The following is a 27,847-nucleotide window of genomic DNA, read 5'->3' as shown; positions in this document are numbered from 1 at the left end:
TCTTTTTCATTGGAAGGAAAGCACTGACCCCAGTGTTTTGAAAGCAGATGAGAGGCTTCCCCAAGAGGCCAAGGGCAGCCAGATCTGTCTGTCCTGGCAGATTTCACTGGGAGCAATCAATGGATGTACAGAGTTTTGGAGGTGGAATCCCAGTTTTGGCCATGGACACCTGCTCAGGATGGATTTTTTTTTCCTATAGGAAAGAAAAGCACAAAATCCAAGTGTTCTAGAAGAAGATGAGATGTGGCCAGCCTTAGGCCAAGCCAGCCAGACCTATCTCTCCTGACAACTTTCATCTAGGGGCTGTCCTTGGACACAGGACATTTTGGAGATGGAATCTCAGTTTTAGCCGTGGACACCTAGACAGGAAGATGAATTCTTTTCATTAGGAAGGAAAGCACAGTCTCAGTGTTTCAGAGGCACATGAGTGCCAGCCCTCAGGAAGTCAAGGCCAGCCAGACTTCTCAGTCCTGGCAGCTTCTGTCAGGGAGCTATCCTTGGATATAGGGAATTCTGGAGGCAGATGCCCAATTTTGGCCATGGGTACCTGGTTGAGATGGATGTTTTTTTTCCCATAATAAAGAAAAGCACATGGTCCCACTGTTTGAAAGGCAAATAAGAGGTGGCCTGTGGGTAGCCAAGGCAGCCAGATCTGTCTCTCCTGGCATATTTCATCTATAAACAATCCTTGCAAGATAAGGAAGTTTGGAGGAGGAATTCCAGTTTTGGCTATAGACCCCTGGAGGAGAAGAATAGTTCTCTCCCATAGGAAGGAAAGCCCAGAGCCCCAATGTCACTATGGGACATGAGAAAACATGACAGTCACCTTTGCGTTTGTGATGGTAAAATAAAGGAAGTTTATTTCTGACTCCAACATTTATAGTTTTCCAAAGGTGACAGTGAATTGGAGGATGAAAGTACCACCTCTCCAATGACACTGGACAAAACTACCATCCATCAAATTTCTCCTCCTCTATGAAGGAATGCAAAGCAATAAGTTATTTACAGAAAGTTGTGTGAGAAATTTTGCTACAAGAATGTAAACTCAGAAGGTTTTAGAAAATCTTAAAAAATCAGGCCTACACCCCAGTGCTTCAGGGGCAGATGAGAAGCAGCCCTCGACATGCCAAGGTCAGCCAGACCTGTCAGATGCTCCCCAGGAGGCCCAGCTAGCCAGACCTGTTCCATGTTCCCTTGGTTTCTTGGCACCACACAGTGTCACAATGGTGTCCTTGGTTCCATGAGGCTCTGGAGTGTCACAATGTTCCCCTTGCTTCTGCAGTGTCACAGTGGCCCCATGCTTCCATGAGGCCTTGCAATGTCACAATGGCTTTGTGGTTCCACGAAGCCCTGATCTGTCACAATGGCCCCTCGGCTCCGTGTGTCCTCGCTGTGTCACAACGGCTCCTCTGTGACACTGTGGCTGCACAAGGTCACCATGGACCCTTGGTTCCTTGGGGTCTCTGAGTTCTCAATGGTCTCCTTGATTCCATGAGGCCCCACAGTGTCACAATGGCCCCTTGGTTCCATGGGCCCAACAGTGCCACAATGATCCCCTTGATTCCATAACTTCCCACAGTGTCACACTGGCCCCTTGGTTCCATGATGATCTGCAGGGTCACACAGGTTTCTGACATTTGTCCTTGCTGCCCCTCACATCCCCCTGCCCCACAAACAGCCCCAAGCCACTCGTGAGGGACAGGCCCTGCTGTGCCAGGCTGGGCTCAGGGCTTGGCCTTTCTGCTTCCCCCAGCCAGCCCAGGCCTTGCTCAGCATTGCAGTTCCTTGCTCTGAGCCTTGGGCTCCCTGCAATCCTGGCCTCAAGGATCTGCTCTCACCAGTCCCTGGGAGCCTTTGGCAGTCCCTGCCCTCAGTGGGGCCCAGTGATGCTCCAAGGGACTTGGAGTTCTGCTTCTGACTCCTTGAGCAACTTCTTCAGCCTTCTCTCAGTGCCTGAGGGTCCTGGACAGAGTCCCAAATCCATGTTGGGGATCATCAAAATACAGAAAGCCCTCAGGGGAGCTTTGTCTTCCTTCAATGGTCTGCAAATCTCCAGGGCTTGTGCAGCTGGTTGGAGTCAGTTTGGAGTTCTTGTAAGGAGGAGGATTTCAAAGTGCACCTCATGACATTTTTCTTTAATTAAGTGAGTATTCTTAGTTTCCAGTTCAGAGAAGAGCTGATAAAAGCATTCCCCAGGTGATCTTGATGCTCACTGTCTCCTTAGGAGGTCTGGGCATGTAGAAGAATGAGCCCCCTGAGGGCTGACCCTGTTTGGACAAGCTGCTCCGCACCCCCAGCCTCACCATGTCTGACATCGCCCACCTGGCACTGACATCCCTGTGCCCTGCAGCAGAACCTTGTCCCTGAGCTCTGCAGCTCCACGTCCCAGCCCATTGCACCGTGTCCCACCTGCTCTCCTCAGGGCTCTGCCTGCACACAGGCCCAGGAGAAGTTTGTCTCTGGGGAAAGAAAGAATGGAAAAGCCTGAGCAGGTTTCCTAAACAACAAACCCCACTCAGGAACCACCTGCTCAGTACAGGCTGCCTGGAATGGTGTCACCTTTCTACAAGGGACAGTGTGACCAGAAATGATCACTGGAAGCAGAATTCTCTGAGTCTCCCAGCTGAATTCTCTGTCCCTGTCCTTTCCCTGGATCTCTGTTGCAGATGGAAGCTGCTGGTGCCAGCCTTACCTTTAACCTCTCTTTGGAGTGCAAACAGATATTCCCAGCTGTGTTAAGCAGGATTTGCTCAATGTTTCTATAAATCTTTTGTGTTCCCCATGGAACGAAGGGGCCATTTTGGCACTGAGGGTGTGAAATGGAAGCAAGGAGTCAATTGTGACCCTGGGGTCCCATGGAACCAAAGGGCCACAGTGACACAGCAGGGACACATGGATCCAGTGGTCCATTGTGACACTGTGGATCCAAGGAGACCATAGAGACACCTCCAGAAGCTCATGGAACCAAGGAGTCCATGGTGACCCAGCGGGGCTGCATGGAGCCAATGGTCCATGGTGACACTGCCCATCCAAGGAGGCCATTTGGATACTGCAGAAGCTCATGGAGCGAGGTGGCCATTGTGACACTGAAGGACTTCCTGACATCAAATATCCATGGGGACACAGCAGGGCATCATGGAACCCAGGAACCGCTGTTGGCAGTGTGGAAACTCCTGGAACCAGGGGTTGTTGTGGCACTGCAGCACCAACACAGCTGCTGCACCTTGTCCCCTGTCCTGCACAGCTCCTTGGGAGGCACGGCAGGAGCAGCACCCTGAGAGCCTCGGGAATGCCCCTCTGGGATCCATGGCACACACTCCCAGGGGCTGGAATTTCAGTTCCCAGCCAGGAAAAGATGTTCCTGCCCTTGAAGGCAAAGCTCTTATGGAAAAGTCAAAAGCCAAGTGGAGCAACATCTTAAAGTGACATTTCACTGCCAACCTCCCTAACTTCACCCATGGTTGTTGTAGCTCATGGATTGGGAATTAAATCAGGGCAGGGTCTTTGGTGGGAGCTGCCCTGGGTCAAAGGAGGCACTGAGAGAGGAACAGAGCAGGCAAAGGAAGGCAGGAGAGAAAGGAGGTGTTTTGGTTTGGAATGACAGGTGTCTGCTAAGGAGGGCAGGAGCCTCCCCTGAAATGGAAAAATGAAGACTCTTTCAGAATTGTCATAGATTTGAAATTAAAGGGGGCTCTCAGGTAAAAATATGGGAGCAGGAATAACTGTTTTTTATTAGGGAAGAAAATAGAACTATAAAATAAACAATGCAGTAAACTGAAATAACACTGGCAGAGTCAGAATATAACCTGATACCGTTTTTGGACAGGGTATTGGCCACAATACAATTGGAATTGTGGCTGCAGTCCTGCAGGAGTGTCAGCTGTGCTTCTGTTAGAGAAGTGATCCTGTAGAAAAGGGTGTCTTCCTCTGAAGAGGAAGAGGCAGCTGTTCCTCTGAGAAATCCAGCCCAGAAAAAGCTGTGTTGGTGGGCCAGAATCTCCAGACTAGATGCAGGTAGGAATGCTTGGCTCCTCCCTCTGGGCTGAACATCTCACAATGGGATGTTACAGTTCTTACCAGTCATGCAGTGACATTCAATAGCCCATTATCAGCAGATGTCTCCTCTGAGGGAGGATTGATTGTGAAAGAGATAAGGAAAAACTGCCCACTTAACACAGGACAGCTGCCATACAGATGGCAAATAGAACACATCTTGCTTTTCAGTCTGGGACAGGAGGACACAAACAAAATCAGCTGAGAAGGCAGCACTCTGAAAAGCAAACCAGAACTGACAGAAAATGAATGGGACAGAAATCAATAATTCTGATAGTTTTACTTATTATCAAAATAAATCACACCCACCCAGCCCCGCACAATCCGGACCCCACAACCTCAAATTTGGATCTCACTTCTCCCGATCGCCTTCCAACCCCATCTCATCCTGGAGGCTGAGGAATTGAGCAATTTTGGCATGGGACTGAGGTGGGAAACAGCCATTTTGAGGTAGGATTTAGTCACTTTGAGGTGACAGACCAATCCACCTTGGCTTTTGGAGTGCAAAGATATGGAGAATACTACCAGATATGCCCCAAGAACCCACAAATCCTCCAGTATATGTTCCCAAACAGTAAATTCCACCTCAAATACTTCTTAACTGGTGGGACTTCTGTCATCTCTGGTCAATACTCTTTTTAGTCATTTTTCATGTGTTTTTAAGTGATAAAGACAAATCAGGAGTAAATTAGGGCCAAACCAAAACCAGAGACCCCTTGAGCATCACCTGAGCACTTGACAAAACAAACTCAGCAGAAATCAAATTTAACCCTCCATAAAATGCCTTGAGGAAGATTTGCTCTTCCCACAAGTCATTTCTGATGGAAACACAAACAAATCCCAAACATTAATAGACCAAAAACAGAAGCAATTCTGTGGCAACTCCAAATTCCATCAGTTCCAACACAGCTCCAGCTCAGATGCTGGCAGGTTCCAAAAAAAAAAAAAACCCAAAAAAACCATGGAAATTTGGCCCAATACAGATTATAAAAGGAAGGGAAAGGTCTGTGTAGCTATTACAAAAGTGACAGGGACCAAGAAAATAATGCTTCTCCCCACAAAGCCCATGAATTCAGGAGTTATTTGGGAATTTAGCTACTTGAGCTGGGCTTCTTGTAGGATTTAAGTAGCCTTGTGTTCCTCACTTTGGGGTGAATGATGCTTGTCAGTCTCACTGGTATCATTTGTTCCCTTTCCTCCAGTGATTTTAACAGACTTTTCAAAGAAGGAAAACAAAATATTTTCTTTAAACTGGTCACCCACAAGAGCTATTTTCCTCATAAATTCTCCCAAAAGTCACTCAGAGGAAGCTGCATCCAAGTTTCCAAGTGTTCCTCCAGAAAGAGCCACAAACTCCTCAGAGGAGGGAACCATGCTGTTGTCAAAGGCACTTGGGGTCAGACAACAGAGCCCTGAAATCACTGTGCAAAATAATGTTGCAATTCTGGATAATAAAATTGTTAAAGAGATGCCTCTGCCCCAATTAAGGTGCTAACAAGACCAAATCCAAAGTGGATTTTATTGAACAGTAAATGTGAGGTAGAGAGAGATGGAAAGAAAAAGAGAGAGCAAGGGAGTGACAGGGACAGAGATCTCCCCTGGAGCAGGGCAAGTGTGACATTGTCCCCTGTGTGCGTGGCCTTCCCAGGGTGGGGGTTTTACACCTGAGCCAGTTTGGGTAAAGGGGGGGTGTTCACCCCCCACCCCGAGCAGGGATTGCCTCACTGTTTCAGGTTTCAGTGTCAGATGTAACCAAAAGTGTTTTCAGTCACCATCTCCATAAACTGTTATCAACAGGTGGGGCAGTGTTCTTTATCTCTTCCATGGCTCAGCCCTGATAATGCCCTCCAGGGTCCATCTTCTGTTAATGGGCCATTGAGTGTCACTGCAGCACTGATAAAATTACATCATCCCATTGTGGGATGCTCCGCCCAGGGGGAGGAACCAAGCATTCCTGCCTGGATATAATCTCACCATTTGCAACACCACGACCACCTTGCCTACTGGATTCCCAGAGGACAAGAGCTCCATAAGCACCACTGGACCTTCAGAAGAAGACCAGACCCTTCTACAGGATCACTGCTTTGACAGAATCACGTTCATCACTCCATCCAGTCTGCAGCCACCATTTCATCTGACAGCTACCAAACGCGGTGTCAGGTTAAATCCTAACTCTGTCAGTTTAAACCAGTGTTTCTGTATCATTGCCTTGATCTTAATTTTCTTATTCAATTGTCATTCTGGCTTAGACTCTCCCCCTGGTTTGCCTTCAAACCAGTACAAAACTCACTGTGCTCATCCCTTGTTTTCCTCCCAAAACAGGATTTCCCATACCCAAATATTTTCCAGATGGAGAAGAAGATTGCGAGGAAGAGGAAGATGCCCTGGGACACCGAGGCAGGTGAGGAGGAAGTCAGTGCCCCTTTCCCCCTCTCTCCTGCTCCATCTCCCAGCCCAGCCTGGCCCCCAGCTGCAGGACAGCCCCGCTGCCGGTGCCCTCCTGCTGGAGATACTCTGGGGGGATCTCCTTGCCCTTCCCTGTGGCATGGAGGCAAATCCCATCCTCTCCTTGTCCTTCCTCCCGCAGTGCAGGAACTAAGGATGGAGACCAGGAAGGACAAATCCCTGCAGCAGAACCTCATGGAAGAGGCCATTTTGAGCAACTCCACAGCGCAAGAATCCAACAGGGAGGAAAATCCCTGGAGATCTCACAGGAGGAGGGTCTGCAAGCCCAGCCCAGGATGCTCTGAGGAGGAAAGACCCACTCTGGGCCAGGAAGGTGGGCAGAGCTTCAGCCAGAGCTCAGAGCTGGTGGTCCCTGAGAAGCTTCCTGATGGGGAGAAGCCCTACAAGTGCTTGGAGTGTGGGAAGAGCTTCAGGAGGAGCAACAATCTGAAACAACACCTGATGATCCACACTGGGGAATGGCCCTATGAGTGTGGGGAGTGTGGGAAGGGCTTCAGCTGCAAATCCCACCTTTTCAGGCACTTACACATCCACACTGGGGAGAGGCCCTACGAGTGTGGGAAGGGTTTCAGGTGGAGCTCTGAACTCATCATCCACCAATGCATCCACACTGGGAAGAGGCCCTACGAGTGTCCCGAGTGTCAGAAGAGGTTTCACAGCAGCTCTGATCTCCTCAGACACCAGCAGATTCACACGGATGAGAGGCCCTTTCACTGCCCTGACTGCGGGAAGGGCTTCAAGCACAACTCCCACCTCATCAGGCACCAGCGCATCCACACTGGGGAGAGGCCCTACATGTGCCCCACTTGTGGGAAGACGTTTCACAGCAGCTCAAATCTCCTCCTGCATGAGCGGATTCACACTGAGGAGAGGCGCTTCCTCTGCCCCGACTGTGGCAAGGGCTTCAAGCACAAGTGCAACCTTGTCAGCCACCAACGCATCCACACTGGGGAGAGGCCCTATGGGTGTCCCCAGTGTGGGAAGAGCTTCACATGGAGCTCTGACTTGACCAGACACCAACGGAGCCACCAGTAAGGGAAGTCCTGAAAATTCTCCAGCTGAAGGAAGAACTTTGTGCACTGCTCCAGCTTCATCCCCCATTGGAGGACCATGTTGGGAAGAGCCTTGGTGATCCATGTTCCCTGTGATCCATGCTGGGAAGACACCTGTCCCTTTTCCTGCCCCTACCAATGGCCTGATGTGGGATTGAAGGACATGAGGGTCTGGCCATGGCCCTGTCACTACATTCACTCCCACCTCAGGTCATTGCCAGGGGTAGGAAAGGGAATCTCTCTCTTTCCCTGAGGAGACGGGTGTCCTTTCCATGCAGGAGGAAACACGTGGCCAGGAAGATACAATTGATGGTGATGTAGTTTTCCCTGTAACCAGTTTTTCTTATCCCTTCTGTTGTCAATATTTTTTCTGTTTCTGTTTGTTCCTTATCTTGTTGCTGTTGCCAGTAAATTGTTCTTATTCCAGCCTGGAATCTTTGCATTTTGTGCTTTCTATGGTAGGTGGGAGGGCAGCAAATGGCAGGGCGGTTTTAGCAGCAGTAGGAAATTGAGGAATGCCATTCCTGAACCCCGGCCTGTGGAAACCGAGCATCCCAGCTGGTGCCAGCCCTGGTGGCCATGGCAGCAGCCTTGGGAGTGGGTCCCTGGCTGGGGCTGAGGGAACCTCTTCACTCTGGTGCCCAGGGACAGGAGTGGAGGGACCAGCTGCAGCCGAGTCGAGGCAGGCTTAGGTTGGATCTCAGGAAAAGCTTTTTGCCCAGAGGCTGCTGGGGCTGTCCAGGCTCCCCAGGGAAGGGTCACAGCTCCAGGGCTCTCTGAGCTCCAGCAGCGTTTGGACAGCGCTGCCAGGCCCAGGCTGGCAGTGTTGGGGTGTCCTGTGCAGGGCCAGCAGTTGGACTCGAGGATCCTGATGGGTCCCTCCCAGCTCAGCCAATTCTGTGGTTCTGGATCCATGACCCTGGGGATGGGAGTGCCAATGGTTGCCATGGCAACGAGCTCCAGGCCTGAGCTGGTGTCCATGGCAACCACCCCTGGCATGGGGTCTCCATGGAGCTGCCCAGGGACTGACCATAGCAACAGGGGCTGGGGATGGTTGCCATGGAAACTGACCATAGCAATGGCCATATTGGGATTTCACCTCCAATATTGACTGTTGTGACAGACTGGAGGAGATTGGTGGCTGCAAACAGTTCATGTGTAGGGGAGGAAGGGGCAGGTCCAGCCTTGCCCTGCCCTGGAACCCCAGCCCTGCCCTGCCCTGGAACCCCAATCCCCAAGTGCCTCTATCCCAGCCCAGCAGTGTCTGCCAGTCCCTGGCACAGCACAGGCAATGCTCCACAGCCACCTCTGGAGCCCCAGCCCAGCTCCTGAGTGACCAAATGACCCCAAGTCCCACCTGGGGGAAGAGCCCAGGAAGACCAAGGGGTATTTAAGGCTGACCACAAGGCAAGCACACATCTTGACTCTACCTCCTCTTGGAATTTCCATCTGAACATTGCTGGAATCCAGGAGTTGGTAGCTGAGTGTGTGCTTCTCTGTAATCTTATTGTTCTCTCCTTTGGTATTTACCTCTTCTATTTCTGTACTCTTGCAAATATTGATTAACTTAAAATTGAACAGGCTCAGAGTTTGTGAAGTTGAATGGGCCAAGTCAATGCTTTGAGAAGTTTTTTTTGTTGATTGAATGCCATATTAAAACGTTTGCCAAAGTTTCACTGCTTTTCTAAATTTCCCAGTAAAGGCTGTTTTGTTGCTTAGAGCTCCTGAGAAACTCTTGATAGTATTGCTCTAGTGCATCCAACTCAGAGTGTTGCAGATGATAGATAGATATGATTGTTCATAAATAATACAGCTAGGATGAGAAAAGTTCTCCCAGCTAGCCGGATGTCACTTCTGTCCTTGGATGAATCCTGGAGTGAAATGGACTGTTCCATCTCACCCCCCAGAAGATGTGTGGCTCATCCCGCACCTCTGTACCTGCCCCTAAAACATCAGTGTCTGTAACCCCATTGGCCCATGCCTTATCCCAGCCCACCTAGGAGCCCCTGATAAGGGGGCTCCGAGAAGCCATGCAGCCGCTTGGAACCTCTTCCCGCTCTTGGAACCTCTCCCCTCTCTTAGAACTTCCTCCCCTCTTAGAACCTCTCCCTCCCCCCCTGGAGCTTCCCCTCTCCTAAACCCTCCTTTTGTCTCTCCCCTCCCCTGCCCTCTTAAACCCGGCCACATGCTACGCCTGAGAGCACGAGGCTCGGACCTTCCTACACCCCCAATAAACCTCTTTCCCCAAGAGCAACCTTCAGAGATCTCTGCCTCCCTCCACCCACACCGTGCTGGAGCGTGGTCATCCCGCATTTAGGTCCCTGGGCTATTTGTTTATTGAGTTGAAAAGACTAAAGTGGTTTCAGTGGTATAATATACACATCGCTTGTCAGGTTGAGATCAAAGCAGCTTTAGCTATAAGAGAATAGAAGATGTCTGCACTTGGCAAACTTATTTTTCCTCCACGTATGCTGTACATTCATCAAAGAGCATCTTCACAAGTCATACTTTCAGCTGTCAGCCACTCCTAAAACTCTTGCAGCTGCCTTCCTTTCTTCCTCAAAAAGATAGAATGGGGCTTTTTTCAGCCCCAGCCATCCTTCTCACTGTGCAGAGATAGGGACTGTGCAGTGCCATACAAGTTCCTCAGCCTGGGGACAGGTGCTCATTCTCTCCTGCCTCCAATGGTGTGAGTAACAAACTTGCAAGCAGGAGTCACTAACAGAAGCAGGTGTCTCTCACTTTTTTTCTTTTTCTCTCTTTTTTTTTGTTGTCACTTTCCAGTATTCTGTGAGCAATAAAAATCCTTAAATATTTGCAGGGGAAACTAAATTTTTTGTTCTTGTTTTTGCTTGACTAAAAATCTGGGGGTTTGCCAAGATACAGATCAAACCAACAGCAATCACTGTCAGTGGGATTTTTTTCCATGTTGAAAAAGTTTAACAATTAAATTCCATCATTTACTCTGACATGTTGAGATATCAGTCACTATTGCATGGGCCAAGCACTTATTCTGGATTATATCTCCCAGTTATATAACCAAGTATTCCTTCAGTACGATGGTCTTTTTGCTAAAAGATTTGATGTTCCATAGAAGATGCAATTACTGTACAGAGTTTGTGCATAAAAAGAAAAATCCTCAATCTCTGACATATGTATAGAGCTGACAAAGGAAAGAAATTCAGTATCAGAGCTGGGTAAAATGGCTCATGGTTCAAGTGGTTGTTTTTAATGCTTTTAATAAAAAAATCCTCTGCTGTTGTTTTTAAATACATGTAGTCAAATCTGGAAATTTGAGCATAAGAACATAATGTAGCCACAGTAGGATAATGGACTGAAAAAAATAACCACTGAAAAGACTGAATAAAAAATAAACACTCCCCACTTTGTCCCCCAATTTTTCTGGAATTGTTTAAAGCTAAAAACTACAAAACCAAAATTTACAGAGCTATTTTTTCTGAAGTGTGGACTATACAGTAGTGATAATGAAAATGAGAACAAACCTCCTGGGATGGTTGTGCTACTTTGCCCTGCCAGATACAGAAACATTTCTATACTTTAAGTATTTTATGTTGTTTTAAATTTTATTTCATTTCTAGGGAACAACAGTACCTCAGGTCATTTTGATGTCAGATTGTATTTCACATCATTTCTGTATGAGGTGCATTTCTTTTCTTTGGATACTTCAGGAAAACATTATGAGGAGCCTGAAAATTGATTATATGAGCTGTGGTCAGGATGCAGCCTTACAGAAAAATCATGAGCACTAAACTTTCCTTGCCAGCAACAATTAAAATATGTAAACCAGTATTTTAAAGAATTTGAGTTGAATGGTGATGACTTTAAATGGCTTTTTAAAGATGGTGACAAAAGTACTTATGGGTATTTTCCCCTATACTCATACAATTCTGTGTCTTTAATGCACTGTAATCATAATAAATATTTCCAGAACTGAAGAAACAGAGCCTGAGAGCTTGTCCATCCTAGAAGTTTCTATTGTTCTCATAAATTTTTCTCTACAATTATCTCTTCTCTTGGAAACACTGTGACAGAACCATGCTGCCATAATAAGCATAAGCAGTAGAAATCAAATTCAGAGCTACACAACTTATTTTACAAGGAGAACAGATAATGAAATGGTAAGTAGTGTCAATATACATTAATGGAAAAAATTGCCTAAGCCCTGCATGACTCTGAAAGAGCAAGCTTTCCAGTTATTTTCGAATATTCTGATCCACATGGAAAATGCAGAGAAGTCCTATTTTGCAGGGCTGATTTGCTTCGTATGTGAGCCATAGCAAGGTCAGAATCCTTGGAAGGACACTGCTTCTTACCTCAAGATTTCTGTGAGCTTCTGCCTTGCTTCTGGCTTGGAAGACCTTGAAAGGCAAAGAAAGAAGAGGAAACCAGTGCACTTTTAACCAGGGGTGACTGAAGAGATTAAATCGCTGCCCACTGGCCATGCTTCACAGAGCACAAAGCGAAGATTGACTGCCCATGACGACATTTGAACCTTGTGTCATTGCTGTGAATCCTCCTGGGTGTACCTTGCTCCTTAGACTGAAGGCACTGTCATTGAGCAAGCTGGGGGTTAAAGCAGCCTTTTTATTTTGGATAGTAATTCACTAATACTTGGGGACTGAGAGGATTTGGGTTGCAGTACTTATTACAGCCTATTTCTGCCTTGGTGGAAGGAGGTGAGAAGTACAGAGTACCTGAAGCAAGGAAGAATTGAGATATGCCAAAGAACCAAAAAGCTTGATTGGCCACCTAGAGCAAATCTTTGTGGGCTTTAGGAAACTGTGGGGTGGCTGCTCTCACCTGCTTCATGACTGGCCTTTCTTTTCCTGCATATTATTTTCATTTCTACTGTTTGTATTGTTTTTTCTTGCACTTTGCTCCTTACTATGAATTAGTATGCTGCTCAAAGCTAAATATCAGCCAAATTGATAAAGATAGGTTATTTATATCTTCTCAGGATTTAAATGCCACAGAAAAAGTTGGGGGACTTGAGCAGATCAAGCAATGTTTTACCCTGCAGCCCCATGTAAGTGACTAACTGCTTTAATGGCAGGTACATTGACAGCTTTAGTTTGGATATGGAGGGAAAATAGATTGTTTTTCGGAAGACACTGCTACTTTACTCAAATTTGCTGCACTACAGCTCAAGGGTTAGAGCACACCTAGACAGTGTGACCATGCTGTAACTATCACTGTGTTCATTTGTAGTTTTTTACTCAGAAGTTGAAGCTTCTTCTTCTTCCTTTAATTAGCTGCCTCTATCAGGACCTGTTTTGTTTTCTGCTATAAATGGTGGGTCAAATAAAAAGAAGGACAGATTTCAGGCAATTTGAGAAATTTTTCTTCTTTTATTATTTCTTCACACATATATATGTAGATATTGCTGAAGGGCAGCTATTACTGAAGGGTAGCTCAATCTTTTAGGACTAAATTGTTCCCTAGGAGTTGTAAAAGTGACTGTGTAAAGAAAACTTCAGCAATCTTTCCAAAGATTGCTAAAAAAATTCAAGAGTACTCTGCTGCAAAATTTCAGGCATTTCAGGGCATTTTCACTTCAAACTTCAAGCATTTCTATGGAAATGCTCAAGAGACAGCATACTTAATATATCCAACATCTCTGTTTGCAAAGAGTCTATTTCAGATAGAGGTATAGGAAGGACATTCTCAAAGATATAGAGGGTTACGTACAAAGAATGACGCATTTCAGGCAATTTGAAAAACTTAACTTCTTCTATTAGTTTCTCAAACATAGATATTCAAGTATTGTTTAAAAGCAGACAAGCAACTGGGGGAATTCTCTAAACTAAGGGTAATTCTCTAAACTAAGGGTTTAAACTAATCTAGTCTAAACTCTATTTCTCTACACTAAGGGTAGCTTTGCAAAATAGTTATATACTGCCAACACTAAAGGGCCTCTGGAATGAATGCTAAGAAACAAGTCTAATTAAAACTACAACTCACTAAATAACTACATTAAGTCCCTAATAGGCTAGGTTGCTGTCTTCGAGGTATTCCAAGCAACCTCCATCAGCTTCACTGTTGTTCTTCTGCAAGGATGTGCAGGTGGAGCCCGTTTCTGCCTCCTTGACTTAGGCAACAGCACTGTTGTAAATGGAAGGTGAAGGGCAAGGCCACTCATGGAAGTGTCTGCACAACAAAACCATGTGCTGCAGCATCTTCCTTTCACAGGAGCAGGAAAGCAGCTTCAGGATTGCCACGGACAAATACAACAATCACAAAGCGTCGACGTCACAGCAATCAGCTGCGAACTTCTCCATCAGAGCTTTGTGCAGGGAATTCTTCTCAGTGTTGGAGAGCATCATCCAGAGGTGAAAGTGCAGCTGAGCATAAGCCTCCATTGCCTTTCTGTGGGCATCTGGATCTCGGGCCAGGTACTCAAAGAGGTTGAGTGGCTCAACCTTTTGCATTGCTGGCGGCAAGCTGATCTCTGCAGGAAGCTTCTCGTTGCCTAGAACAAAATGGTCCAGGCGTTTCCATTTCAGGCAGAGCTGTATGTATGCCATGATGTCCCACAGCCGCAGTGGAAATTCCTTCCTGCGCCAGTAGACCGGCGGTAAGATGTTTAACACATGCATGACCAGAGTCTTCCAGTTAGAGTTGGAAAAACCTGTGCCGCTCAGCATGCAGGTGAAGAGCTGCAGGTATTTCAGGTGCAACCTCTTACATGGTATCTGCCTGGCAATGTGCTGGAAGAATTTTGCCTCCGCCACAGCGAATGTCTCAGGCCATGCTGTTCTTGTGAGGATGTTGGCCTTGGCAGGCTGACTGCTCACAAGGTTACCGGAGTTGCCTTTCTGGGCCTCTAAGGGCTGGTTGACCACAAAGATGTCAGTCCCCTTGGCACACCCAAAAAAGCATCTCCACTGACAGGGTCCTCTTGCCTCTGCTCAGCAGGAATTGGCAGGACCGGCTGCAGGGCTGAAACACCAAGTGCCATGAGTATGACTGAGGCACATGCAGCCACGAGCATCTCACCATCTGGAAGAACCAGCGGGAGGTTTTCTCCACATCCAGGTAGGAGCCGGTGCAGAGTGTCTCCAGGAGGCTGCGCTTCTGCTTCCGCCGCAGCTCCTCCTGCGAGTGGTGCAGGAGGCACAACAGCTTCTCGCCCAGCTGCTCGCTCTCACACGTGCACACCAGCTCCACACGGACGCTGAAGGTCCTTGCTGCCGTCTGCCCTGCACTGCTTGGCTCTAGGTGGAAGGTGTGCCCTGGCGGGGGATTCAGTGGGACCAGCACACGGTACACCCCATCCCACTCATGGGGGCTCCAGCCCTCAAAGGCACTGCCCACCCCGATGGCTACTCGAGGCACCGGATCAAAGCTATTGCTCACGCTGTACACAAAGACACACGTGAAGCTCTCCATCAGCTCAGCTGTCACTGAGCAGCCTCTCTCCAGGTCCTCCACAGGCCACTCTATACCATCCACTAAAAGGATGTCCTTCTCATTCCCAGCATCTTGGGTGTCTTCTCTGTTTTCAATTCCACCACTGGCATTTTCTTCCCTGCCACCATCACTGCCACCTTTTTCACTGGCAGCCACATTACCTTGTTCCTCTTCTTGTCTATCATTATTCTTGTTTCCCTCCACATTCACATCAGCCTGTTATTCATCCTTGTTTCTATCATTGCCATCTTCTGCTATCACATCCTTATTTACTTCCTCAGGTGCAGGAAAACCACTATGGGCAATTTCATTCCCACATTGATTGCTATCTTCCTGCCCAGTCCAGTCTTTACTTCTTTGGTCATTGGCACGTCTGCTTTCCTGCACCTTCACATCCATGTATTCTTCTGTTCCATCTACATTGTCTTCACCTTCATTTACATCAGTGTTTTTGCCTGCCTTTATAGTAACACTATTGTTTTTTTCTTCATTTCCTTCTCCTTCTTCCTTTCCAGTGTCCTTGTCTTGGTCCACCTGTACATCCTTAGTTTTTTCTTTATTTGCTTCTCTAGATCTTCTTTATTTCCAGCAACATTGCCAGGTTCTTCTTCATTTCCTTCAGTGGTAGTGTCTCCTGGCATATCCCCATCACTCTGTCCTTCTTTCTTTAAGTGATAGCCATTGTCGACATCGCTGTCTTCCTTCACATCATAATTGCCACTGTTGACATCGCTGTCCTCCTTCATCTTCACATCATAATTGTCTTCAATGGCATCATGCTTGTTGCCATCATCTGCAGCCACAGGACTGCCTTCTCTGTCATCTTCAGTGCCGCTGTTTTCTGCCTCCAGAGTCATATCTCTGTCTTCTTCACCTTCCTCTGGATCAGCGGTGTCTTCTTCCTGTTCAGTTATTCTCTCATCTCCCAAGGTCTTGCGGGAGCTCTGGTCCTTGCTGCTGCTGCTGGCCTCACAGCTCCTTCTCCTGCAGCCCAGCCACAGGCCCAAGAGGAGCAGGATGCCAGCAAGAACCCAGAATGGCCACTGCTGCAGGGCACCAAAGAGCATGGCTCCCCAGCCCTCATCCTGCTGCTGCAGGGGCCCCTGCTCCAGCTCCTGCATCAGCTGGGCCATCTCACGGTCCAGCAGCTCCTGACGCTCCCGCATTCTCTGGCGCGTGGCCTCATCCAGCCCATCCCCAGCTGGCTGGGGGTACTGGATCAGGCTTTGCACAAGCACAAACAGCAGTGACAGTAAAGCCATGGTCTGCAGGAGGACACACGGGAGGGGCTCAGTGGGGCCGGAATGGAGGCAGTGAGGGGCAGGAGCGGCAGGGATGTGGTGGCAGGAAGGAAAGGGCCCCCGGCAGCTGGCAAGGCTGCACCGCTGCCCCGCGCGCCCCGCGGCCCCAGCAAGGCGCTGCGCCCGGCGCTGGGCCCTGGAGACGGGGCAGCCCCGGGGACCGGCGCTCCTGTCCCAGCCCTCCTCCAGCCCCCTCTCCCCTCTGCTGTGTACTCACCGCTTGCCGAGGCTCTACTGGGGCAGCGGCACCGGCCTGGGGCCTTTTATAGTTGCCCCCATTGTGACACGGCCCCTGTGCTGTCACAGAGCCCAGAGCGCATCACAGGCCAGCCCCGCCCGCCGTCCCAGCCCGGTCATGGAACTCATCATGGCCCCGATGCAGAGAAGAAAGGAACTGAAGTCTTTTTTTGCGTTTCAGGCTCTCTTATGTAGTTTGTCTCACAGCCACACAGCACTCCCCCTACCCCAGACTGGATGTGAGACTTCAAAAGGTGATGCATGTCATCTGCATCCTGTTCTGTTCTGCGCTTGAGACAAAACACCTCAACACCTCTTTCTGCTGCTGCTGGAAGGGGCAGATGAGATGGCTTGAGCTATGCTTGTAGGAAGCTACCAAAACAGTAATAGCCTCTTCAGCTGCACACTCACTAGGCAGAGGAATTTACCTCAAGGCACATGTTGGACCTGAAGGCACATCTGGAAGTGAAAAAGCATCTTGAGAAAAAATATCTGCGTTTAGTCTCAGAGGAAGAATTTGAGCCACCTCAGAGCATTTCTGTTTTGTTCTATAATTGTGGGGTTGGCGGCTTTTTTTTTTTCTTTTTTTTTGAGGGCATAATAATTGTAATAAACACTACCAAATGTGAATTTCCCCTCTCCCTTCTTTGATGGAAGACAAGCAATGAAAAAGTGGCAATTGCTCTTTCTCTGCATCTTACTCCAACATTTGCAGTTATTAAAATTTGTATCTTCTTTTCACTAGTCCATCAGTTTGAGGTGATGTCTGCAAATGAATAATAATTTTTCTTACCACTGTATCCTCAGCTTTAAGAGGATTCTCTCCCTTTCATATTCAGATCTTTCATTTTCTGCTTTATGCATCCTTTAAAGACCAGAAGCCTTTTCCCTCTGCTTTTTAATTTACTTCGGAAAAGCACATTAATTAAACAGTTACATTTGGTTGGTTGAAGGTTGTCCATGATATTTACTTAGCTGGGGTTTATCTGGCTGTCAGAATAACTCACTGGAGAGATCACAATTTTATAACAATGCTGGTCAACCAATGTGACCTTCAACAGGACCACCTGTGGTGAACTTTGTGAGCCCGCCTGTGGCACTCATCCCTGCCTTTTCTGGCATGATTTTATATGCTACTGCACCTCAGGCACACAGTATGTAACTTCTGTCAAGCCTTCAAGACACTAGAAGTGTGATTCTGGAAATGCTGATAAATATAAAAGATACGACTCAGAGATAGCCATGTTACCTCTTCTTCTAAGGTTTCCAGGCCTGTAAACGAGGAGGGACAGGAACAACCAGACAATCAATTTATGGAACACTGAAAAGGTCAAGATATTGTAATATGCTGTATTGCACTGAATCTATGGGATATTAAAATTCAGATGGTTCATTCCTAGAAAATATTTGCAGTTGCACAAATAGAGAAGCACAGATTTCCACCATGGTGGCAATTACACAAACAAATGGATCTACTCCAATTACAGTTCGAGACAAACATCTTTGTGTGAGCTTCTTTGGAGCTTTTATATTTGGAGTACTGAGTTGTTCCACTGAAGCAGAGGAACTTAACCTGATACCAGGGATGGAAGGCTTCTTCCCTTCTTCTTTCTCATAAACAAAATGATGAGAAAACATTAACAGTCAGATCAACCTCTGCTAACCTTTTAACTTCAGCTGTTGATATGATTAAGTCAGGAGCCTCTGTTAGACTATTTTTACCTCTTATTTTCTTTCTCTCCTTTCTGATCCTTAATTTGCACTTGACATTTCAATTGATTTGTTGGGCTAAGGAATTTTGCCACTATTAGCTTTACTTTGACAAACCTCTCTTATTTTAGCATAGAGGGTCCCAGAAATTTAGCTAGGAGCCATTTTGACATAAGGGAAAGATGAGGTTTCTGGTCTATGTGACCCTGTACATTTTACAGGCTTTTGAGGAAAAACTCCTTTTCTACAGGATGCAATTTCTAAACCTCTGGACATTGCTAGTCTAATCGACCCTAAGTGGTGACCAACATTTTTTAAATCCTTATCAAACTCTGGACCTGCAGCTACAACTGAGGCTGCAGCAGGAACACATGGAGCAGAAAGGATATTATATGTATCTCGCAGAAAATAGTCTTCTCAGTACATCCCTCCTCTCAGTGCTTGCTTATATTAAGCACTGAAAGTCACAGTTCTCTATACAGAGCAGAACCTGACTATTTAGAAAGGAAATAATTTAGCCAGCTAACCCAGACAGAGAATTGAGGCATTACTTCAGGAGAAATGAGGAAGGTGATGTCTGCCATTAGTCTTCAGTTACAAGAAGAAATAAATCCTGTCCCAAATTAAAGCAAGAGTTGCAGACCTCTTGCATTGCGACTACAAACAAAGTTGAAAGAGTATTCTGGCAAGAGCTTCTGAATTTAAATAAAGAAATGACACAGGTCACGTGAGAACCAAAGAATGGAAACATTAATAAAGGAAGCAAAACCCTGTCCATGTCACTCCAAGATGTCTTCTGATATCCATGGCAGAATGGTGAGTTTGACAGAAACATTTATGTCTGCCAGGCAGATATCCAGTTATAGGAAAAAATTCTGTTTGTCTATGAAAACGCAGTTTTCAGTAAAAAAGATGAAAACTAAATTTGAATGTATATAAACAATACAAAATCATTCTTCAGGATATCTTTATGTATCAGGAGGCACATCTTTTATAACACTTTTATTGCTATATTTGTGAATAACTGTTTTGCAGTGCTATTTTAACTCAAATAATTAAGCTTTCCTTCTGTTTTATGTTTAAAAGTTTGGGGGTTGGGGTTTTTTGGCATTTGGAAGCAAGTCAACTGGAGAGCATTTTCTGTGCCATCTGAGGCCAAAAGTAACAGCATGGAGTCAGAGAAGGCCATTCAGCAGGCAATTTGTATCCTCAGTTGGGTATCCCTTCTGTAGAATGCAGCTGGTATAAACTATACAGGGTCTGGGGCTACAGAAACAGCAGAAATTAAGAAAGTGAAATTTCTAGAAAAGCTTGAAGTATAGAAAACTTTGAGCATGCTGTTAAAGAAGTTGTGAGTTTGGTTCAGGGGACTGCAGAGTTGATCCCTTCTTCAGTCATATTTCAATTGTTAATACAAGAGGAAATAGATCTTTTGATCACTTTTTCCTGTTAACAATCTGTTTTTAAACACTTCTTATAGATTGTTTTGCACTCATAGTATGATAAAAAACACAATTCTTGAAAAATTCAGCTACATGTGAAAATTAGATTTGGAAAAAATGGTGCTTCTTTACAAGTGTTGAAGTAGTTCTCTCTTCTTTGAGTAACTCCAGCTTTAGAGCAGGTATTTGAAAGTTACTAGTGAATCATACCTATGTCCTTCACCATTCTAAACAGACATCTGCACTTTGAGCCACTTTGGAAGCCTCAGCTGTTATGTGCAGTGCCTTCTCCATAAATAGCCAAAAGTTAGGGTGCTGGAGACTCCATCTTCACTGAGAAAATCCATTCTAAAACTTGCTGAAACTATTACTATCTAATCCCCAGCTTCTAAAGGTGTTTCTTTTTATCCCCATTCATTCTTTGTACCCAGCCTGAGCTCTGGGGGTGCCAGGGGTTCTGGAGGTCCCATTTGTATTCCTAAAGCTGCCATAACCCCCTGGAGGAACTCTCCTGCAAAATTAGTTCTGCTCTCTGAGTCTATGGCTTCCACAGTCCCTTTTATTGGAATGATGTCTTTTAGAAATGCCTTAGTAAGTGATCCAGTGGTTGCTGAGCAGTCAGAATTGCTTTTGCCCCCCTGTTAGGTGAGATGGTGTCACCAGAAGATATTGAAGCCTTCCTGCTCAGGGCATTTCAGTGCCAGGCTCTTACAAGCACACACAGCTGTGCCGGTTGAGCTGACCATGGGGGTAACCTGCGCTTTGTCTGATACCCTTTCCTCAATAACAGCGTGTCTTGGAACTCTTTTCCCTTCTGCTGCCCTTGAAGAGCCATCCACAAAGACATTTTCTGCCTCAGGCCAGGCAATGTCTCCTGAATCTCCCCCAGGCTGGGTCTGGAGCTGTGTCACTTGAATGCAGTGCTGGGTTTCTTCCCACCCCCTCTGTGGGCTGTTCAAACAGGAGGCTGGGTTAAACCCTTCCCCTGTGCTCAGTTCTGAATCCTCCTGTGCCACTGAACAAGTTTCACACTGTAATAACCGAGCACTGCTCATCCATTGCGAGGCTCTTTTGGTTATCAAAGCTTGAACTTGATGGCAGACTGGAACAGTTGGAGATCCTGTTGTCATCAGGTTTTGGTCCTGGGTCCCCGCTGAAGCTGTGGCTGCACAATTCTGCAGACAATGAGGCCACTGTGGCCACTGGGTGAAACATTTTGGCCCAAGGATTCCTTTGGCATGGCCCTGTTGAACATTCACCTACAATTCCAATTTCTTTTCTGAGTCTGGAAGAGACAGAGCTGAGGCATCAATATTTTTGGTTGTTCATTTTCTCAAGTTTTGCTCTCTTTCTCCTGTCTATACCACAGCATGGAGGCTGTCTGAGGTTAAAAAGTCCTACAATGTTCTGGCTGGAACAGAGAATCCTCAATCCAGGCTGTGTAATTCCCTATTTATCCTCAAAATTGTCTCAGCTCCTTTTTGGTCCAGGGAAATGTTACTTCTGAGATTGCCCAGTGCCTCTCTGGGTCAATTCACCAGGAATCTTCAGTCCCAGTATTTCCCAAATATTTAACCTTTTTCTCCACCATTTACCATTTGTTTTTTTTTTTTTCCCCAATACTCAAAAGATATTTTTAGCCAGGAAATTCAGCCATTTCACTGGGGCTTTGTCTACCACTTGTTCTTGTCCTCCTCATTGGAGCCATCTGATTCCCTGACTGGCAGGATAGGAGTGCTGTAGGGAGACATCCCTGGCTCCAAGAGCCCTGCCTTTAGCAGGGACTCCATACCAGGCTGTGAGCCCTTCCTTCCCTCCCCTGGAACAGGGTGTTGCTTTTAGACACCACTTGTCCTGGTTGCTTCCAAGTAGTTTGGAGAGGCTCCACATCAAATTTTCCCTGGGGCTGCCCACACCTCTGGGTTCCCTTCAGCACAGGCCTTGCCAGACATTTGACACAAAGGTACAGCAGCAATAGCCTCTGTATCACCTTTTACAATATTACAATGCCACCATCAAATTCCTTCCTAGTTAATTACAATCAGAGTAGGAAGAAAAAGAAATTAGTTTATTTCAAACCTATCCCCCACAGCTCCTAATAGTGATTGAACAAATGATTGATACCAGCTCAGCTTTCCCATTTATTCCCTTAATAATGAAAACACTCCTTTACAATTTTCCCCCTTTAGGTGTAATATTCAGAGTGGATGGAGAGGCCCATGTGTCCATCAGGAGAGGCTTCCTCTGGATGCAGACCCAGCCTGAATGTTGTGCAGGGCTCCAGTGTGGTGGGTCCTCGGTGGGATGGGAGCTCAGAGAGCCCTGACAATCCATGTCCATGCAGGGGTGGACTTGCTCCTGCTGAGGGTGCTGCTGTCTGTGCTTGCAGTGTCCTTGTGGGCTGCAGCTGGAGCCCTGACTCCTTCCCAGGGGCTGTTTGGGTGGGCTCTGCCCTGGCCAGGAGGGCAATGCCTCTGCCAGGTGCTTGTGGCCGACCCCGTCATGCCCTGGGTGCTGGGGCCCCCTTGGGCCCTGGGGTTGATCCCTCAGGGGCTGAGGGAACTCTGCCATGGCCTTTGCCTTCAGCTTGGCCTTTTGCTCATCCCTTCTTGCCTTCAGCTGCTGTGCCTTTGTGCCCAAGTGCTGCAGGGCTTCTTGTGCCACTCCTGCAGCCCCGGTCACTGCCTGTGGGTGCTCATCCTCTGAGAGCTGCTGAGCTTTCTGCAAAACCTTTCCTTTCTGCAGGGACCCAAACGAAATCCTGAACAGAAAATCCTGATCCTTCATGTGCACTCTGCATTTCCCAGCTGTTCCTTTGTGTTCCCCGTTGTGCTCAGGGTCCCTGCCCAGCCCGTGTGGCAGAGCCGGTGCCTGTCCTGCCGCAGTGTCCAAAGGCGGCCCCCCCGGCGGGCAGGGCCGGCAGCTCCCCGGGGCCGGGCAGCGGCCGGAGCGTCCCACAGCCTCCTGGGGGCCGGGGGCCACTGCCGGCCCTGCCCGGGGCTGGTGGGGTCAGGCAGCGCCCGGCGCTGAGCCCCGGCTGCCCCACAGCCCCGGCCCGGCCCCGCAGCTCCCCACAGGCCCCAGCCCGTGCTCCCGGTGCCGCACCTCTGCGCCCGGTGCTGCCGCTGCCACCGCAGAGAAACCCCTGGCATCCTGACCTCCTGCTTTTCCTCTCCTGGAAACCGGGGATGGAAAGGATCTGGATCAGCTGGCAAATGTGAGGATAAGACCCTGCTGAAAAACATTTCAGTCCTCTGTATTTTTCTCTTTCTCCTCTTTTCCATCATCCTTTTTCTTACCACATAGATTCCTCCTGCTGCTTCTTACCTGAACCATATTCCTGCACACTTCTCTTCACCCGATCCCTTCCCAGCACACCAACCCCATCCATCCCCTGTTGTCCAAATCCCTTCTCCCCTTCCCTTATTGCCCCCCTTGGGTGTCCATGTCCTTAATTACCTCTGGGGAAATATGCAAACTACCTCAACATTCTCCCAGGGGACCCTTCAGAGACATTTTGGGATAATCATCACTTTGGCCAGGACCGTCCCTGGCTTTCCCTTTTCTCCCCTCCATGGGTGCCCTGCCATGTTCACTCCCCGAGGATCCCAGGGCACTCACTGATGAGATTTTCAGTGCTCTCTCCCTGCTGACTCTTCACAGACCCCCTGATGTGTCACTCATCTGTCTCCTGGTCACTCCCGGGTCCCAAATCAATCCCCAGTGCCACTGCCAGCCAAGGGAGCCGATCACCCAAAGTGGGTGAGGCACCTTCAGCTGCACTCCCTGCCCGCCGCCCCGGAGGGTGGAAGGAATTCGGGATGAGCCCCAGGGTGTGCGGGAAAATTGACATCACCAGACGATTCTGTCCACAAAGAATACAGAGGAGTACTGTAAAAGTAATTTCATTTCTAAAACTGGGAGAGGCCATGGGACATTTCCCATGGGATCTCTCCAATTGTTGAAGGACACAGCCCTCCTTTTCATCCTAATTCTCCTGGCCACATCTCACTCTCTCTTTCCTAATTGGCTGAAGTACTTGAGAGCTACAGATATCCCAGTCCACCTACTACATACACCATTAATATGCACCCCACTTTCATATAGCAAACGATATTAATGGCTCTGTTAAGTCTTTGTTGTTCTTCTGGAAGTTCATGAATAGAGCAGGACCTTGGCTGAGCAGCAGTCTGTGTCATCAATTAATAAAATTTTCTGAAACCGATGTCTTCTCCTGTCACTTCCTTACATAAAAAAGTTGCCTGGCCCTATCTCCGAGCAGCTTTAGAGCATCTGTTTGTAAAGACACTTTCCTGTGGTTCCTTCCATGGGGTCCCCCGTTTGTGGGACATCCCCCCTGGAGCAGGGTGTCCCCTCTGTGCTGCAGCCCCAGGGCTCGGGCAGAGCTCAGCCAATCAGAGCCCGCGGCGCTGATGACTCACCAGTTGCCAGGCAGACTCGCAGCTCCCCGCGTTCCCCACCGGGACCCACCTGCGCCCCCCCTCGGCCCCATGGCCCCGCGAGGGGAATTTGGGGAGGTGGGAGTGGGGCAGCGCCAAGGCCGGGCCCCCCCGCGCTGTCCTGGCGGGAGCGGCTGCAGTGGGGACCGAGTGCGGGCGGGAGCGGCCGAGAGCCCAGCGCTGCCCCAGCCCGACCTGCCCCAGCTCCATCCCTGCCCCTGCGCTGGGATGCGGTGGGGCTGGGGGGAAGAGGGAGCCGGCAGTGGGTGCTGGGCCTGGGGGCAGGAGGAGAAGGGAAGGAGAAGCAGGCTTGAGGAACAGAATGGTCAAAGGATGCAGGTGGCAGGAGAGGGTGGGATTGTGCAGGAGAAGGAGGAATAGGAGGAGGAAGAGGAGTGTGAGGAAGAATAGGGACACCGGAGGAGGAGGAGCAGAAACAAGGATCACCACAAGGTTCCATACCTCCTTGTATCTATAGCCTCCCCTCAGCCCCAGGAGCATTGTCACCCCACATGCAGCACGTGACTGTTGAGGGGTTCCACGATTTTCACAGGGGTGAATCACGGCATTTCTCAGCTTTATTGGGTTAAATGTTGGTGCTTTATTTTTTTTAGGGGCTGAATCTTTATGTTTTGGAGGAATTTTTTACTGAATCTTGATGTTTGGGGAGGTTTTGATCTGTGTCTTAAAGTTTTGAGGATTTTTATGCTGAACCTTGGTGTTTTGGAGGTTCTTATAGACACACAATGCCCAATGACTTGGTGAGATGAAGTGGGGACAGGAGAAACTCCCAGTCCAAGATGCTCTGTTCTTTTTTTTTTCCCCCAGACCAGGATTTTTCATTCCCGGGGAGGAATGAAAATGGAGGAAATGGAGGAGGAGGAAAAGCCCTGGAGATCCCGCACAAGGAGTGGCAGCAAACCCAGCCCAGGGAGCTGCAGGGAGGAAAGAGCCCCCCTGAGCCAGGAAGGTGGGCAGAGATCCAGCCAGAGCTCAGAGCTGGTGGAGAAGCCTCGTGGCAGGGAGAAGCCCCACAAGTGCTTGGAATGTGGGAAGGGTTTCAGCCGGAGCTCCCACCTGATCGAGCACCAGGTGATCCACACTGGGGAACGGCCCTACAAGTGTGAGGAATGTGGAAAGTGTTTCAGGTGGAGCTCCATTTTGAGACTTCACCAGAGATTCCACACCGGGGAGAGGCCCTTTGAGTGTGGGGAGTGTGGGAGGAGCTTCAGCCAGAACTCCATTCTGATCCAACATCAGAGGATCCACACTGGGGAAAAGCCCTTTGAGTGTGGGGAATGTGGGAAGAGCTTCAGCCAGAGGAGCAGCCTGATACAGCACTCGGTAATCCACACTGGGGATCGGCCTTATGAGTGTGGTAAATGTGGGATGAGCTTCAGCCAGAAGGGCTACCTGATGCAACACCAGAGGATCCACACTGGGGAAAAACCCTATGAGTGTGGGGAATGTGGGAAGAGCTTCAGGCAGAGCTCTGGCCTGAGGAGACACAAGAGGATCCACACTGGAGAAAAGCCCTACGAGTGTGGGGTGTGTGGGATGAGCTTCAGCCTCAACTCCCAGCTTACGGAACACAAAAAGATCCATACTGGGGAAAAGCCCTACAAGTGTGGGGAATGTGGGAAGAGTTTCAGGGAAAGCTCAGGCCTGATTCGGCACCAGGTGATCCACACTGGGGAACGGCCCTACACCTGCTTGGAATGTGGGAAGAGCTATGGGTGGCACTCAGACCTGAGAAAGCACCAGCGCATCCACAGCGGGGAGAAGCCCTACGAGTGTTCCCAGTGTGGGAAGAGGTTTCAGATCAGCTCCAGTCTCCTCGTACATCAGCAGAGTCACACCGAGGAGAGGCCCTACCGCTGCCCCGACTGCGGGAAGGGCTTCAAGCACAACTCCCACCTCACCGAGCACCGGCACATCCACACCGGGGAGAGGCCCTACGAGTGTGGGAAGTGTGGGAAGAGCTTCTCACAGAGATCAGCCTTGATCAAACACCAAAGGAGGCGCCACTAAGGGGGGGAGCCCTGTGAGTTCCCCAAAGGTGGGAAGAGCTTCTTATGCTCCTCCCAGCTCCATTCCCTATGGGAGGATCCATGTTGGATGATCCTCAGTGACCTTCATTGGGCAGTCTTGGTGATCTATGGGCCTGGTTATCTGTGTTGGGAAGACTCTTGACTGGGAGGCTCCACATCTTCCTCGTTCCCTCTGGGCACCTAGATAAACCCAGTGGCAGGAACATCCACTGGGGCACAGACCAACAATGGGAATTCCTTGGGGAGAGCAGATTTAATGACTTCCAACTCCATAAAATCTTTTGCATTCAATCCTATCTTCTGGTGGCATCAAGGAATACTGAATGGTCTTGGAGGTATGTCCTAGGTTGACTATATGATGCTTGTATCTCCAGTTGTCTGTTCTGTTTATAGTGAGTTATAATTTTTGCACCTTTAAGACTTGTTCCGAGAGCAAAGGAGGGAGAGAAGGGCAGAGTTTGTTTTCAGAAACTGCACTCACTCCTCCACATTCTTGCTCCTGGGCCGGGTTGTCTGCAGATGGACAGACAGAGGTACAGATCTCTCCTTTGCTGTTAATTAGTTTTAGCTAGCTGTGGCAGAGAAGTTCCCTGGACTGTGGCTGTTTTTCCCTTTTCTTTGGACCTGTTTAAACCTGCTCTGGCCTGAACACCCAGAAGAGCACCGGCAGCTCACACCTGTGGCCCAGCGGGCCAGGCCTGGACTGTGGCATTTCCAGCACCGGAGGGACTGATAAGAGACTGAGTGAGCTGAGCTACAACCCACGGAGGGACTTCCTGAGTTTGTCTCTCTTTTAGAGCAGCAAGAGGTTTTATTGTTTAATATTGTTTAGGTTTTATTCTTTAAAAAACAGTTTTTTCGACTTTTCTCCAAGGAGGTATTTTTACCAAACTGGCTGGGGGAGGAGCCAATTGAATCTGCTTTCCAGAGGAATCCCTTTGGAGGTTCTCTCCCAAATTTGCTCTGAACCAGGACAAGGTCTTTTCCAACTTCAGGGATTCCACGATTTTGATTTCCTATTGCCCAAGGGTGTCTTCTGCAGCCAGATGGTGGAAAAACTGGGGAAAAGACCAAGATTTTGGAGACAGTGGGGTAGAAACTCCACCAAAAAGGTTCTTCCCTCCACCCAAGCACGTGGATCCTCAGCCGGCATGGACATGGAAGTCTTTTTCTTTTGGCCTTGATTTTGTTTTCATTTCTCTTTATCCCTTTAAAATATCCAATATTGAAGTAAAAATAGACATTGAACTAAGTTAGTGGATGTGGTCATGGTAGGACATAGACATGGTGGGACACGTGTAAGAATGTGCCCTCTGTTGACAGAGTAAACAAGTTAACCTTTTGTTCCCTTAAAAAGGACAAAAGGCCAGGTGTTTATCTCCTCAATTTGGTTGAAAGACACCTTATAGGACCTTGTGGACTTCACCTCAAACTTAAGGGTAGCTAATTGGACAGGAGCCAAAAAGTCCCACCTAAGCAATTCCCTAGAAAAGAAGAGAACAAAAGAAGTTAATTGCTTTTGTGAAGTGTTTTAGCAAGAGCAAGAACCTCTTGCCCTGACTTGGCTTTTCTCTGTAAAAAGCTTTTTCATTTTTGACTTTTATTAAAACTTTTTATTCCCAACACTGTCACATGAGCCATCCT

General features: G+C 48.2%; 2 protein-coding genes across 2 annotated transcripts; one reads left to right on the top strand and one right to left on the bottom strand.

The window, feature by feature from the left end:
• The first annotated feature begins 254 nt into the window (after positions 1-254).
• LOC144248414 (uncharacterized) lies at positions 255-27,826 on the top strand. The gene is given in 3 exon segments (XM_077790588.2): positions 255-7,550; positions 13,269-13,271; positions 25,175-27,826. Coding segments are annotated over 3 exon segments (2,322 nt in total). The 5' UTR covers positions 255-6,402; the 3' UTR covers positions 26,346-27,826.
• LOC144248408 (uncharacterized) lies at positions 15,464-16,372 on the bottom strand. The gene has a single exon (XM_085563696.1). The coding sequence runs from the start codon at positions 16,262-16,264 to the stop codon at positions 15,464-15,466; it is 801 nt and encodes a 266-aa protein (XP_085419822.1). The 5' UTR covers positions 16,265-16,372.
• Positions 27,827-27,847: the final 21 nt, after the last annotated feature.

Source organism: Lonchura striata, chromosome 31, assembly GCF_050655825.1.
Source record: "Lonchura striata isolate lonStrDom1 chromosome 31, ASM5065582v1, whole genome shotgun sequence".
Classification (NCBI taxonomy): domain Eukaryota; kingdom Metazoa; phylum Chordata; class Aves; order Passeriformes; family Estrildidae; genus Lonchura; species Lonchura striata.
Note: the sequence above shows the minus strand (reverse complement) of the source record. Positions and strands in the feature narration are given on the sequence as shown.

Bases quoted from the DNA above. Each gene is read 5' to 3' on its own strand.
- LOC144248408 (XM_085563696.1), bottom strand. From the start codon at position 16,264: ATGGCTTTACTGTCACTGCTGTTTGTGCTTGTGCAAAGCCTGATCCAG.